Source organism: Macrotis lagotis, chromosome X, assembly GCF_037893015.1.
Source record: "Macrotis lagotis isolate mMagLag1 chromosome X, bilby.v1.9.chrom.fasta, whole genome shotgun sequence".
Lineage (NCBI taxonomy): Eukaryota > Metazoa > Chordata > Mammalia > Peramelemorphia > Peramelidae > Macrotis > Macrotis lagotis.
In genome coordinates this window covers 626,110,685-626,127,065 of record NC_133666.1, presented here as the reverse complement: position 1 = coordinate 626,127,065, position 16,381 = coordinate 626,110,685, and the positions used below count along the sequence as shown (strand labels likewise).

General features: G+C 39.8%; 1 protein-coding gene across 6 annotated transcripts in view; it reads right to left on the bottom strand.

The window, feature by feature from the left end:
* Window positions 1–16,381, bottom strand: part of SMARCA4 (SWI/SNF related BAF chromatin remodeling complex subunit ATPase 4) — a 112,077-nt gene that overhangs the window by 15,474 nt on the left and 80,222 nt on the right. For 2 of the 6 annotated variants that reach the window (XM_074203418.1, XM_074203424.1), the window contains exons 19-30: window positions 14,233–14,475; window positions 13,002–13,115; window positions 11,330–11,437; window positions 10,672–10,758; window positions 9,900–9,946; window positions 8,438–8,604; window positions 6,961–7,124; window positions 5,131–5,358; window positions 4,777–4,872; window positions 4,421–4,498; window positions 3,066–3,293; window positions 666–919 (exon numbers count right to left, since the gene is read on the bottom strand). In XM_074203418.1, the coding sequence (XP_074059519.1) occupies window positions 666–919; window positions 3,066–3,293; window positions 4,421–4,498; window positions 4,777–4,872; window positions 5,131–5,358; window positions 6,961–7,124; window positions 8,438–8,604; window positions 9,900–9,946; window positions 10,672–10,758; window positions 11,330–11,437; window positions 13,002–13,115; window positions 14,233–14,475 (1,814 nt within the window). The remainder of the gene's footprint in view (window positions 1–665; window positions 920–3,065; window positions 3,294–4,420; window positions 4,499–4,776; window positions 4,873–5,130; window positions 5,359–6,960; window positions 7,125–8,437; window positions 8,605–9,899; window positions 9,947–10,671; window positions 10,759–11,329; window positions 11,438–13,001; window positions 13,116–14,232; window positions 14,476–16,381) is intronic. The other 4 variants (XM_074203422.1, XM_074203423.1, XM_074203420.1 and 1 more) reach the window with 3 other exon arrangements.

Below are 16,381 nucleotides of genomic sequence, written 5' to 3'. Positions count from 1 at the left end.
TGATGAAGTAGCCAAATGGGGCTTATCCAAGATAAGAATTTTTTTTCCTGCTGTACTTTCCAGGCTACATAGAATCCCAAGTCCCTCCAAATGTAAATAGCTGTAACTCCTTTAATGCAAAGGGCCTCAAATGAGGAAGGATAATTACAGAGAGAGAGAGAGAGAGCATGGAGCTGAAGGATTGAGGAGATATAATGAATAATTGGGTCCCCTGCCCCACCTCCACAAAATTTGCCAGAAAACCTAATGAGAAAGCAAAGAGCTATATACAAAAAAGAAAAGCTTGCCCCCAGAGCACCACAGAGGATAGTGGCTCTGGTAGTGGGATGAGAGCAGGCAGATGTCTAGTAAATGCATCTCCTGAAAGCTACATCATTTAGAATTTGAAAGACTGGTTCAAGTAGGGTGAATGATATATAGACTCCTTTGGTTGCTTTGCATCAATCTGAAAAGTTCTCTGAACATATTCCCTTCTATTCCATTTTTCAGTAATACCAAGGAGGCACAGAGAAAATGAGAGTTCACCAGATTCTCCTTCAGCACAACTAAAGATATCCAGTCTAGCTGTGACACCTACTGGGCTCAGGCTGCACCACATATTCCTGCTCACAGTCAAGCCACCAGTCACGGAGTGAAGGGGCTGCTCTGTCCCTTTCTTCACTTACCTGTCTTTGTATTTGATCACAGCATCCACAATCTTCTTCATTTTCTTGGTGAGGTTTGGTGGGTTTGGGGAGAGCTTTTCAGCAGGGGGTCTGCCACGTTTCTTTTGCTTTTTGCTCTCATCATCCTTGTCCCGGCTGCGAGTGCTGGTTGTTGGTGTTGAAGAGCCGGCATCACTATCCCGCTTACGTTTCCGAGATGATTTCTTCTGCCGGACTTCTTCTTCGATTTCCTCCAGTGTACCTTCCTCTATGGCCTTCAAGGTCAGTGGTAGTAAAACAGAACAACCACCATCCAGATTATTTAGGGAGAGGAAGACAACAGAAACAACAGCTAATTCATACACAATGCTAAGGGAAGGGTTGCTAACAGAAAGGGGGAGGGAGGGTCAGTGCCAATGCATATATCCCAAAAACAGCTCAGTTCACTTGCTGTGCTATCTAAACCAGACTGCATTTGCACTTTTGAATTTAAGATGTGCTACAAATGAAAACACTCTTGATGGAGGAGGGTGGACTGGACTCCTAAGAATCAAGAGACTAAGCCAAGCTCTAATCAGGCTCCTGGGTCCAAGTTTTCTTACTAGTCCAACAAGGGTGTTGGAACAGATTAACTTTAAGGTCCCATTCCAGCTCTAAGACTTTTATGTTTTGGGTATCTTTGTTAATCAGGGTCTTCATGGTCCTCTAGCAGAGGCCTCTCCCAAGGGTGATCGGTTCCCCAGAATTTCCCTACAAGACACTTTCCTTGTTAGGAGTCAACTTTGTGTCTCAGGTTTTGCCATTGCACCCAGTGAAATCACGAACCAGACTCCCATCAATAGGAAACTCTTCTCTCTCTTTGCAGTGACTCTTATCATGGCTCTAGGCCTCTTGAATTCAGACGATGCAGAGGCACAAGCTGCTTCACCTTCACCTTGAACCCACTGCCCTGACCTAACAGATTTGTTTAATCCTTTTCTGCATTTAAATCTTTTGCAAGACACAAATCTGAGTGCACACTCTTTTGGATAGCCTGTGAGATTTAAAGTAAGTAGATAAAGTAGCTTTACAGGCTGGTAGAGGAAAGAAACAGTTAACAAGATAGTTATTGGAAATGGAAGCAAGGGCGTATGGCCTGATGGGCAGGTGAGGCTAGTTCTCTCATCACATGACCACATCATCTACCTCCCCCCACCAAAAGTAGAAATAGAATCTACTTCAAAACCATATTGTTTCCTGTCTTTTTTGGGGACTGAATTTTTTTTTAGACAGAAATCAAGATCTCAACATAGTTCTCTGTAAGCCCTTGCTTCTTAACAACAGTTTATCAATTAAAAGCAATGAGAGTTGGCTATGCTCTGACCAGGCAGCCCCCTGGTGGTTGGCTGACTGTCAAGTCCAAATTAAGGCCAAGCTCTGATGCTGAGTTTCTTAAAATTAAAAAAAAAATTTTAAATGGATCTTTTGATTATTTTTATATCATCTCCAGTGTCCAGTATTTCCTTTCACTCTGTTCTCTCTAGTGAGTCATTTCCTTTAGACAAAGAAAAGGAGGGTCAGAAAAACTAATCAAAATGTCAACTGAATCTGAGAGCATATGTTACTGTGGGCCCATGGTACCCCCAACTCTGTAATGAAGGGGGAAAGGGTCATTTTTCTCATTTCTTTGGAGTAGAGTCTTAAGAGCTATTATGGAAGCCATCAAATCCATTCTCTGTAGTGGAGAGTTCAACTATCTTGCTCAAGGTTACACAGCTAAGAAGCCACTTAGAAAGAACTTGAACTTAGGGTTTTCTGACTCTGAGCCCCTGCACAGGGTTGGTAATAGAATCCAGACTTTTGGTTTCTCTGATCATATTATAAACTGTAATTTATTAAATTAATTATATTCCTTTTTTTAAAAGCAGGATGAACTATAAAACTTACTGCCATATATTTTAATACTTTAATGAAAATATATACAGAAAAAAGGATATCAAGAATATAAAATTTGCCAATTTTTCATGACTGTCCAGCTGAGACAACACTCTTGAGTCTAATGATTGATAGTTTCCTAGACAGACATATACTTAAGATAAACTCATTAGTTTTAACATCCCCCAGAGGACATCTTAGGCAACACAAATCAAAGTGAAAAGTTTGTGCAGAGTATCATAGTTTGTTACAAATCAAAGAAACCTAGTTCTCTTGCAAAGGAGTTATATTTATAGTAATATCTGTGCTACTTAAGCCTCACTAACAATTGAAATAAAAAATAAACTTGAGTAAGAAATACTAGAAGACTAGATTTCAAATAAAATTCTCACTACAAAATGTAACCCCTTGGGCAGGAGACTAGGTTCTTAATACAGACTAAGGTCCCCAGGACACTAACAAGGGTAGTCTGAAAAAAAATCATTGCAGAATGAAGCCATCACCTACAGTATATACCTTGAGCCACTGCTTCTCGGTCAGCGAGTCACTGTAGTCGACTTCTTTACGGTGGCGGGAGCCTCGCCCAAACATCTTTTCTTCTTCTTCTTCACAGGTCAGTCTCTCAACTTCAGCATCATCCTTAATGATCCAAGATGGAAGCTCATCTTCTTCCATCAGGCGTGGCTTTCTTTTGGGGTTTCGAGCTTCCTCTCGCCTACGATCCAGATCCATGCGCTAGGATAGAGTAAAAGGAAGTCAGAAGCCCATGGGAAAATCAGAAATAATTATTAAGGGGGGGCTCACTGACTATTTCTATTCTTATTAGAAAGTCCTTGGGTGACAATAAGATTAGATTTCAATAGGTAGCATAATCATATACTCAAGATGGTATAACGAGTAAGGGAGGTTTTCCATAATCACTAATGAAGAAACTATAGCTCATAAAGTAGCTTTATCATTGTTCCAGCATGGGATACAGTCAAATCTAGAAATAAACCATAGTTCTGATTTTTCAGGTGCAGATGCCGTTGGACAGCCTTCCTCTAATGCACATTGTATTGCTAAATTTCAGAACAGGCCTCTGGTTCACTCCATAGATGCAAAGATATCAGAGTTTACACCTTTCTTGAAGGAATCATTTTGCCCTCCCAGGGGCTAGATAGATTAACAAGGTGGCAAAGGTGTCCTTGGAACTATGTCTGGCTCCTAGTTAAGATTAAATAGTTACTACTTCCATTCTGAGAGAAGATTCATTTAAGAACTCCACAACTACTGAAGCAGTAAACAAAAGGAATTTTACAATCTTTTCTGGAAACCTATTAGACTGATGGACTGAACTCTCCCTACAAAAGACCCATTTTGGGCAGCTAGGTGGCACAGTAGATAGAGCACCAAGCCTGGAATCAGGAGGGCCTAAGTTCAAATCAGGTCTCAGACACGTTAATAACTGCCTAGCTGTGTGACCTGTGGGCACGTCACTCAAGCCCCATTGCCTTAAATAAATAAAAATTTTAAAAAAGACCCATTTTAAGTTCAGCAAGTTATACTGAAGACTACAATTACTGCTCTGCCTACCACACACACAAACCAATGGGGAAGAGGAGAGTATAATTCTGTTCTACCCCTATATTCATTGTCAGGAATGGTGGGGCTCACTCTCTCCAACTAAATCTTAGTGTCTGGCTAGTAATATTAATATTTTACTAAAAAGTATCTGTTATGAAACAATATTATAGATGAACTGTAAAGCATCTCTTTAATATTCATATTCTGCCTCACCTAGTGAAGCTACTCTTAGCAGAAATGCCACATAGCCTGTGATCCTCTCTATCAACTGTAACTATTCCCAGTCTGATGCTCACCATGAAAAGATCAAATTCTTCTTCATGTCGGGCGATCATCTGATTGACGGTCTCGTCATCTGGAACTTCATCTTCTTCCTACAAGATTTTAAATACTTAATTCCAAAGTGAAGACTCTAAAAGGAGCTTAAGTGAGTGGATTTCAACACCGACAGTCTTTACCACCTGACAGCTATCCGGTGGTCCATGGGAAATGAGGTGGAGGTCTCAGTCCAGTTTCCAGTGGACAAGTATCCACATGGCAACAGAAAGCACACACATACACACACACACACGTCAGATCTGGCCCTTTGCTGGCCACCTCAGCACAGAAGCCAAGGATTGAATGGGCATGGAGACTGAACTACCCCTCTCACCTTTAGAGGTGGTTCCTCCAAGTCAGGGTTGAGGCACATTGGCGGAGGGGCAGTGTGGGCGAAGCTTGCACTGCCGCTGCCCGTGCTGTGTCTGCTCTGTGGATAAATAGAGGACTTCAGTCTCCAGGGCTGTCAATCCGGCATCTTTCACCAGCACTAAAAGTCACTTTAAAAAAAAGCAAGTACTCATCCTCTTCCTTTCAGCCCACACTCCCTTTATTCCAGGGATGTAAAAAAAATAAGAGAGCAAAAATAAAAAAAAAAAGGAAAAAAGAAAAAAAAAAAGGAAAGGCATCCATGCATTCACCATTCACACTTGGAAAGAGAGAGGGCAGGGTCTATCTGGCTTCCTACCTCATCTTGTTCCTCGTGCTCTAAGATTGCCTGAAGGAAAGCTCTTCTCTCATGGCTGGAGGATTTCTGGTCAAACATACCAGCCTGGATAACCTTCTGATCAACATTTAGCTTGTATTTGGCTGCAGCCAAAATCTTCTCTTCCACACTATTGACTGTGCAGAGACGGAGGACTCGGACTTCATTTTGCTGCCCAATACGATGGGCACGGTCCTGTGCTTGTAAGTCCTGAAAGAGAAAACTCTATGTCATTTCAATACAGATTTCTCTGGGGGGAAACATGTCACTCAGCATCCAAATCTAAAGAAACAAGTATGGAATCTGAATGCAGATCAAAGCTACTACTTTGTCCTTTTTAAATTGCTTTTTTGCCTTTTTCTTCTCATAATCTTTCCCTTTTTGTTCTGACTCTTCTTTCACAATGTGACCAATATGGGAAATGTGTAACACAACTGTACATATATAACATCTTTTTAGATTATTTGCTATCCTAGGGTGGGGGGAAGGAAGGGTGAGACAGAAAAAAATTTACAAAAATAATTATTGAAAATTATCTTCAAATATAATTGGAAAAATAAATAGTATCACTCTGAAGGCTGGGCCATAGTGAGAAGATGCCTGTTATGTCTGATACTTCCCAAAGCCAAGGTTGAAGCTGCCTAAAGTTTCCTTTACTGGAGCAATTCATATCTTTAATTCATACCTTTAATCAAAAGGCCAGTTATACAAGTAGTTTTTAGTAAAGCAACCAAGAAAAGAATGAGGCATGACAGAATGGGGCTGCTGAGGCCCTGGAAGAACACACCACCTCAGTTTTCCTTCAGAAGTTCTTACCTCCCTTGGTACTCAAGGGGAAGTAAGCTAAGCTCTGACGACTTCATTCTTAGTCAGGTATTCCACTGTAAACACTTTCTTCTAGGGCTGCCTCATGAATATGACAAAAGCAATAAATATGTCCTGAGCACTTCCCATCTATGTGGCCCTGTGCTAGGCACACCTTTAATATAAATGAAAGCACAGGTTTCTGGAGCTGGTGAGCTATGACCCAGGAGAATGTTTTGTTTAATCCATCTCTGGGCCACATCTGGATCCAGAAGTAAGCAGAAGTACACGTAGATAAAGAAAGCAGTACATAAACCTCCAGAAGGAGGGGTACTTTTGCATTCATATTTGTCCTTGACAGGAATGACAAAGGCCAAGTCGCTGATATGACTTTTCTCTTTAGCTTTGCATAGAATGAGAGACTGAGAAAAGCAAATGTTTTCAGATTGAAGGGGGGCAACATGACTTCTCTCTAGATTCTACAGTGTGTCCAACCTGAGGTATAGCAGCTGGCATCTGCATTTGTTATTGCATTTTTATTCTACATTGGATTCATGAATGGATACTGAATTCTGTATGTGGCCCTGGATGGGTCTGGTTGGGCTAAGCAGCCCAGAAGAGGTAAAATTTTGGAACCCCTGCTCTACACCCCACAGTACACTTTAAATGAGTTATTCTTTAATATACCTCTAAATGTTGATATGTGTCTATGCTTTTATATAATCAGTATAAGAAGGGATCTCAAGAGGCCACTCGGCTCAACTACTTGTCTCCTAGTAAATTCACATTTGCACCATAAATGGAAGGTGATGAGTAGTTTTAATCATCTCTAGAGAAAGAGGTTCTATAGATTCTCTTTATAGTTCATGTGTTAAACCATTCAGAATAACTGAAATGAGAAGGAAGCTGGTATTGAGGAAGCATGACTGCATCCCTTTTCTCAAAAGAGTGGACAGCTTTTCAAAAACATATCAAAAGTCTCTTCATTTAGTCTCACTTTTCTTTTACCTGGTGAGGATTCCAGTCACTGTCAAAAATTATCACAGTATCTGCAGACTGGAGATTCAGCCCAAGACCCCCAGCCCGAGTACTCAGGAGAAAAATGAAATACTCAGAGCCTGGTTCATTGAAGGTTTTCAGCAACATACCACGGTCTTCAGCTTTTGTGGTTCCTGATGAGCACCAAAGAAGGTAAGGGTTAGGAGTTTTGACATCATCTAAGAGTTAAAAGTCTAAATAAAATGACTAAACCAGAAAGGAATAAGCACCTTATCCAGCTTTATACATAAAATCTGTAAAGTTCTTTATATAAATCAAGCCCCCCAACATGATTATGGGGTCATTTTAATCTAAGTAAATATTTACATAAGGAGATGTGCATGATGTGAATAAACACTTAAATTCAGTATATACCATGAATTAACTTCATTTTTCACATATTTTTCATAGATACAAAAAGCCCCAAATAAGGGTTTTAAGTAACTGGGCAAGGTTATAACTAGAAATACTTCTCCCAGCACTCAGGAGATGGAAGCTGTGGGGGATGGTCCTTTGTATGAGGTATAGTAATTATGAGCATGACTGACATCCCCCACCCCACCCCACTCCACCCCCATCAAAAAGGATTCAGATATGCACCCTATGAAATAAGATATCAGTAACCAACCAGGCCACTTCAGAGTGTCAGATGTGAATGGGATACTAAATTACTGTTTTCACTAACCTGAGAAATAAAAGCAGGTAGCTTGGGCTGGAGTCCTATATTATTACTGAGGCAACTTCTTGCTTTGCAAAGAGAAACATTTCTAAGGGTAAGAATACAAAAATCATGTTTCTCTAGCTCCAATGAATAGCAAACCATTTGCTTTCTAGTAATCCTCTTAGGCAGAAAGGGAAATTTCCAGCCTGGGAAATGCAGGCATTTCATCAAGTAAAGGTCATTGCCATTTCCTTTCTTATAATCAAGGGGAAATAATTTGACTGCATTGTAGGAATAGCAGAAAGCTTTCCAGGCCTTTTTGATCAATATCAAATAGGATCAAAGGAGCTCTAAGCAAAATTCAGGTTATTTCAAGTCATCAACCTTCTGGATGTAACAAAATAGCTAAGGATCCTTAAGCTCAGGCTCAATCACTGAACAATGGCAAATCTGAACTGGTCCCAATAAGACAGAGAGCCAGCAGGCATTGTCTCCAATGTGACTCAAGCACCTGACAGGAAGGCAAGCAGAATAGTGGGACCAGAACTGGATCCTAGGTCTAAAATATGTTTCTAGTAAAGTGAGGTCATTAAACTAACTCAGGTCACAGTCAAACTTTTTATGTACCAGTTTCACATCATCTATAAAGTGGAAAAATCACCCTTTGAAGCCTTTGCTTTCTTCATTGGGTTAAATGAGGATTAACTGAAATGCTTTCAGTAACTCAGGGAAAGGAATCATTAAACTATGACAGGTTTCAAATAAAAAGTTTTCTATTAAACTCACCATCAAGCCTGAGGTATTTAAAGCCACGATATGCAAAATAATCTTCCATGATGGTCATGAGAGAGGTCATCTGGCAGAAAAGCAGCACTTTATGGTTGGTTGCTCGGAGCTTGGGAAGAATTCGATCCAGGAGTTCAAACTTTCCAGAAGCCCGGTATAAATCCAGGCTGGCACACAAAAGATCAAAAACCACATGGAATATGAAAAAGAGAACTGTGAATTAGGAAAAGGAGAGATTTTTTTTATAACTTCATGCTTACTTTTAACATTGGAGGGGTGACAAGTAGGTCAAAGATGAGAAAAAAAAGACTTGTATCAATGAGCACATCTAAAGGAGCACTTCATGTGCTGGTAAAGAACTGGAAACAAAGTGGGTGGCCATCTTTTGGGGAATGGCTAAATAAATTCTTAGTAATGGAATTTTACTGTGACAAAAGGAGTATGGTTTCAAAGATTCTACACACACTTTCTCATATTATTTAAAATGTTTTATTCACATTCTTATGAACAAAACATTTTAAATAATAAATAAAAGCAAATAAAAGAGGGGGAGTACAAATAGAGCAATTTGGTTACTATCCTCTTAAGGTTAACACATACAAATACTCAAAAATTTCTTTAACAAGTTCAGTTTATTTACATAATATTCTTCCCTGCTCTTCTCATAAAGTATCATAAAATATTTAACTTTGTTGATGATTTTTGTTAAAGTTAATTATAAAATATATTAAGAAAATCCATAAACTCCAAATCCAAACAAGAGAGGAGAGAGGTAAGTTTCAAAATATTTCTAAAGGGCATTTTTTGTGGCAGCAAAGAATTAGAAGGACCCATTAACTGAGGAACAATTTGTTTAAATGTTGGTATATGGATGTACTAGAATATTACTCAGCTGTAAGAAATATGAATTGAATTAACCCAAAGGAAGTAGAACCAGAAAAATAATGTATTCAATGACGATATAAATGGGAAAGTACAAAAAAAAGAAATGTAGTGATCTGTGTAATTATAATGATGATCTATCTTGGTCCCAGAGATGAGAAAATATACCCCTCTCCCTTCTTTGCAAGGGTAGGGGACTACTGGTGTGGAATACTGTATATTCTATCAGATTTGACTGATGTAATGGTTGCTTTACTGAGTAGTTTTTTCTTTCTTTTTTAATTTGCTACAAGGGTGGTTTGCTAGGTAGAGAGGGAAGAGGAAATTATTTTGAAATAAAGTAAAAAAATAAAAAACATTAATAAAATTAAAATCTCTCTCTATATAGGTAAATTCATTATACTGAAAATGATAAAGTCAAATCAAGTAAAATCATGTGTATTTTGTACTAATACACAAGTTGGAACTTTTAAATCAAAGATATTATGAAAAGTCCAAGGAAATCAAAGACACATTATAAAGAGCTCAGCTCCATCTGGCTCACTCAAAATAGGAAATCCCAAGTAAGTGCTGCTCTTACCCTTGGACAATGCCTCCAGTAAATCCCAAGTGCTCAGAAAATGACTCCTACAAACAAAACAGGACAATTATTTATGCCCAACAGAGTAATTTAGAAGCTCTAAATCAATGGTGTCAAACTTAGTAAGAAATGGATCCCTAGAGCCCAGAACTGACTTAGAAAAACCACAAAGTAACATTATCTTGTTATTGTATTTTGTATATTGTATTGTATTTAAATTTTTAACTTTATTTTGCAATCAGATCTAAGTGACTTGCCCCGGCACCCAGGCAAGATCAGTACTCTTATCACTGTGGTGTGGAGTTGCATCTTTTATTAATTTTATTAATAGTTTTCAATTACATTTTAATTTGGTTGGGGTACATTCTGAGTTCTAGAGTATTCAGTCCAAGTCTAGCAATTCTGCTTCACTCTATAACTGCTTCTGGGATGTAAAAACCCAGAAACTGGCTATTTGATCAAATTCTTGCAAGTATGAAAACAGTCTGATAACTCCAGATGGAAAAGAGCATAAAAATTAATAAGATTTGGTGGTTTTTTTACTTTTGTAACAGTACTTGTGCATCTCCATGAAAAGACAAGAAGGCACATTTGGGCAACAAAGGAATAGCCATTTATTTGCAACAATTTGGACCCAGGGTTCATCATTTTGACCTGAAAAGATCACAAAGACACATGTCTGAGACCAGCCTGAATAGTATGAAAAAGCAAATTGGAAGCAGAAATTCTGCCTCAATCCAGTGTGACAGGAACTACTTGGCACTTGTGTTACCTCTATGTGCTGGAACATGTAAGGATGGTTGCAGATCTTCCTTAGTTGCATGATGGTGTTCATCAGTGTCTTGGTGCCACCCTTGCCCTAAGAAAAGAGATTCCCCAGTCAGAACTCCCCTAAAGAAGAGGACTTTGTTAGCTGACAGTTGAATGATTCACTCTGGATCCCAAGGCATTAGTTCTCACTTTGCTAAGTGGAGAAAAATACTCCACTGCCAAGGATTTAAAGATCTGTTTGAGTTCTTTCCACATCATTTTCAGATAAAACAAGTGAAGAGATACAATATTCCAAGTCAGGTTGGTAGGGCAAGATCCACACACAGCTCATCAAAAGGCAGGAAGAGGTTCAAGAACCTCTCTCAGGGAAATTAGAAGTGGGGTTATAGTCCAATAGGATGTTCTACAAACTCTCAGGTACTGAACCATGCCAGTCATCACAATGATGAAGTTTAAAATGCTTAATGGACAACTAGTTTAATGCCCTCTGAAACCAAGTCAAGCCAAGCAATAGTCAAAATGACCAGGAAATCTGTCAGTTTAAGTGCTAATAATATTAAATTCTAAATAAAACCAAAAGCAAACCAGAGAAATGAATCCCTAACAATTTTCAGGGCTTCAAAAGCCCTGGTGGGGAAGAAGCAGGCTCTGTGCCAGACCTTCTTGTCTTTCTCTGAGCCATCCGTCAGGAGCACACCCTTGGCCTGCATGTGCCGGTAGAGAACTCGCTGCAGCGCAGACATGTCACACTTGATCACATACTCCACCTGGAAAGTCACAAAAGACACCATTGATGGAGAGCAGTTCTTAGTCAGTAAAACCTAAATATTCTGGATGAAGCAGTCACCAGTCCATTTTCTTGTAAATAGTAATGGTATAGTAAGGAAGGTAGTGGAATAAAAATGAAGACTGACTGGGAGGAGAACCTGGTAGGTTCAAGGCCTCTAGCATCCTTGGCTTGTCCCCAATCAGTTCTGCTTTCTAGAAGGTTATCATGAAAGAGGAAATTCAGTTAAGTGCTTTCTATATAGTAGATACTGTGCTAGGTGCTTGGAAGCTAATATTAAAAAAAAAATCATGGTCTCTGACCTTAAGGAACTTATAATTTAATGGGGCTGTTAGCTGGGGGAGATGATAGTTACAAGTAAACAGAAACCATACAGGCCAAGTGCTTTAGAAAATGTGGGGGGGCGGGGCAGCTAGGTGGTGCAGTGGATAAAGCACCAGCCCTGGAGTCAGGAGTACCTGTGGGTTCAAATCCGGTCTCAAACACTTAATAATTACCTAGCTGTGTGGCCTTGGGCAAGCCACTTAACCCCATTTGCCTTGCAAAAACCTAAAATAAAAATGTGTAGGGGGTAATTACTTTTAGGCATGGGTTGGGAGGAGAACCATAGGAAAAAGAGAACCAGGAAAGGCTTAATAAGGTAGCACCTGAAATGGGCCTTGAAGGAATCAATCAAAAATAACAAGTCTTTATTAAATGACTACTAAGTGCCAGACACTGTGACAGATGCTGGGGAAATTAAAGATAAAGCACATATTTACGTTCTCTTGGCAAAACCAATGAATACATATATAAATACAAAAGGTTGGGGGTGGGGCTGTCATTAGAAGTTGAGGGGCATCTGGAAGCCTTGTGTAGAAGGCTACCCTTAAGCTGACTTTGGAGGAGGAAAAAAAATTCTAAAAGAAGGAAGTGAGGATGGAGTGAAGAATTTCAAAAAACAAGATGAGAAGGAACAATACTACATTCTAGATACTAATTCAGGTACTAGGGAATAGAGGGGGCAGGAGAGGCCTAGAGGAGTTTGAAGAATAACTGTCACCTGGCAAGGATGACAAGTGTGAAATAAGTCTGGAAAGGTGCATCTGAAATCAACTGGTAGAAACCAAAGTCCTTATCCTAGTGACTTTGGAGAAACCCTATTGGTTTCTGACTAGGAGAAACATGGTAAGCCCTATGTCTCATGCATTTTGACAGTGATGGGTAGAATTAAAGGGAGAACCTAGAATGACCAGTGACCAAAGAGGAGGTTATTTCAATCATCCAGGAGAGAAGTGAAGAGTGCCTGAACAGGGTGGTGGCTATATGAGTGAAAAGGGGACCAATGTGAGAGATGCAAAGATATGATCTAGACTTGGTGATTGATTGGTTATATAGCATAAGGGAAGAGTCAAAAAACAATTCTAAAAACTGAGTGGGAGGTAAGCTTAAGAGAAGAACATGCTGAATTCCATTTTGGACATAGAAAATCTAATATGTGAATAGATCAATGTCAAGGGAGACACTGACAGAGATGGTTCAAAATACCTGAAGACTATACATACCTTTTCAGGCAACTGAGCTTCAACTTCTTTCTTTAACCGCCTGAGGAGGAAAGGACGTAGCACTTTGTGTAAGCGTCGGATAATCAAAATAGTTTCTTCTTCATTCAGGTCTACCTATTTTCACCAATCAACACACACACACACACACACACACACAAAAAAACACAACAAACCAAAAACCATTACCTCTGAGGAGATGGGATATCTTTGCTAACATTGCAAACATAGAAATCAATCAATCAAAAAACCAGTAGGTCAGGCAGTGTGCTAGATGGGGTTTTGTACTCAAGGAGCTTACATTCTATAGGAATAGGAAACGTACACAAATAAGTAACACACACAGAAGTTTCTGCTTTAGACACATTAAATTTAAGATGCTCATGGGACTGGAACTCAGAAGAGAGACCAGGCCAGAACAGAGATACCCAGGAGTCAGCTGCAAGATACTTAAATACCCCAGGAGCTGTTAAAGTTACCAAGAGCATGTAGAGTAAGTAGAGCATGAAGAACAAAAGATTCAGGGAAGTTTATCCTAATGGTTAATTTTTACTCAATGGTCATAAGATCATTTGTCATATCAGCTAATACTTTAAAAATAATGAATAAGAAAAGTAATTTATCACTAAAGGTAGAGTGGTAATGAACAAGTCAGGGGAAATCTTGTGTTCAAATTCTGCCTACCTTACTGATTAATTATATTAAGTCACATAATCTTTCTAAGTATTATATTTCTTATCTATGAAATGAGTATAGGACCTATTTCAAAGGATTGTGAGGACTAAATGAAATAAATGTCAGTCATTTTTATTATTAAAGAATTTCTAAAATTTGTCTTCTATGAGCACTTCTATACTTGACTTGATTAGGCTATTAAACTTTACTCTGGGGGCGGCTAGAACACCAGCCCTGGAGTCAGGAGTACCTGAGTTCAAATCCAGCCTCACTTAATAATTACCTAGCTGTGTGGCCTTGGGCAAGTCACTTAAACCCATTGCCTTGCCAAAAAAAAAAACAAACCCCAAACACTTTATTCTGTCCATTCAGGGAATTTATCTACTTATTAACACAATAAATAACCCTCTTCCTTTCTAGCAGCTTATGTTGTGTCTCTCAATAAACTTATAGATTGTGCTATGAACTGGCAATTTTGATCTTCTTTCCCCAGTCACTTCAAGGAGCTTCCAACTCATAACAGTGGATCTCCATGCATAGGCAGCTTAGGCACACTTACTTTTTCTCCTGTCATGGCAAAGGGAGCATTGAACCATTGCTCAAAGGTGCTGCAGCTCTTGAAGATGGTTGGGAGGAGGAAATTGAGCAGTGCCCACAGTTCGGGTAGCTTGTTTTGCAGGGGTGTCCCTGTCAGCAGCAGGCGCCGAGGAGCTACATAGTGTGTGTTCAGGACTTGTGTCAGTTTACAGTGGTGATTCTTCATCCTGTGACCTTCATCTACAATCATGTACTTCCAACGAATCTGCAGATAAGACAACACATTAATTTATTAAAAGCTATCTGATTGAAGATTCGGGAAATAGCCTTGAGTTTTATTCTGCAGATACAAGTGAACTTCTATGCTAAATCTCATTCAACGGAAACTAATTTCTACAAAGGAATGCAATTTTCCTTACTTTTTACCTTGGTAAGATAACCAGTGCAAGGTAGTAGAATACCTGCTAAACCTTGGCCTGTCCTTGGCTCCCCAGTGTGCTCTCTCTAGCATCTCTGATTTACTAGCATGGAATCAATGGTCATTTCTGAGGGCGTGATCTCCAGCCCTGCATCTCCAAGCTTGCCTTTTGCTGTGCATCTGACAGGCAGCTCACAATCAATTTGTGAAATTCCACCCATTCCCTTCCCCCCAAGTCTGTCTCTCCTGCTGAGTTCAGATATCTCCATTTGTGGTAACCACCTCTTCCCCAGTGTCGCATTTTTAGTCTTGGCGCCATCTCTGACACTTCTCTACAAGTGCTGACCATCTTTGACTCTTCATCTTCCACCCTATCAGGCATCAAGATTAAGAGGTTTCGTACCCTCAACTAGACCAGCATCACACCCATAGCAAGAAGGCCCCTAAGGAATGGCTGCTGAGTGCTGCTGCCTTCATCTCTAGTTAACCTTCCACTCTCCCCTACACTCCCATCTCATCTGCAAAGTGCTGCTGCCCCAATTTGCTAATAGCATATGTATGCACAAAAATCTTAAGTTGCTTCTATGCTGCAATGGCAATGTTTCCCCTCAGGTACATGTTTCTCAGGGTAGGGATCCCTTAATGGCATTTGTATCCCCAGGGCTTAGTAGCAGAAGCACTTCAAAAAGGGTTTCTCTCTCCCCTCCCTCCCTAAGAGGTAAACTCTTTCATCCTGGTCCTGATGCCCCCACATTCTTTTAGCTTTATCTCATATGACTGGCTGCTACAGCTGCCATATTTCAATTCAATAAACATGCAGAGATAAGCATCAAAGAATTCCTGTCTACACACCAGGCCACTTCCTGCCCCCTAAACACAAAAAGTCCTCTCACACCTTTGCCTGTACTATTCCCCCAGGCCAAGTAGAGCCCACTTTATTCTCTTTACCAACTAAATTCCTAATCAGTCCTTAAAAGTCCAACTCAAACCTACCTTCCTGTTCCATGTGGGCAGGGGCTATATAGTCTCTAAACCACCATCTGTCCCTGAATAGGCAGAGTACATAGATGCTGCTTAACTTGTGATACTGTGCTGTCTCAGGCCTAGCCAGACCTACACGCAAAGTAGGATGTGACGGTGCCCTGACTACCCTTTGTTCCTCTGAGACATCAATTCATGGAGGAGGCACAGGGAATAAACTTGCTCAGCATAGTTTCATTCCTCTGAGACTTAAAGAAGATGCCAAAGTGATATTTATAACCATCATCATGACCTCTCTGGTTCACCAGGCACTCAATATTCTGATACACACTGCAACTCCTTATTGAATATTTGAGAAATTTTGTGATGGAAACAGAATCTATAAATTCAAGAAGAGTTTATAGACAACAAATATTCTGACCTGATTCTATCACTCAAACAGGTCCATTTTGCTTCTTCCTATTCAGGAGCATAGGACTTAGATACAGAGGTGGAAGGGAACCTTAGTTAATATCCAGTCTTATCTCCTACTCTAGAATTTACAAAAACAAATTAGAATACTTAAAGATATGGAAGAATCATGACAACCCCTTTAACACTTCACTCCACTCACTCTCCCCAGCCCTCCATCCTGGTTAGATCACTCTTTACATGAAAGATGGATACCTTTTTCCATTAATACCCTGGAGATGAATAACCACATACATTTCCAGAAGGATTCATCATATTATTTTCTTTGGTAAGAGGAAGAAGGTGCTGAGAGAAATCCTCT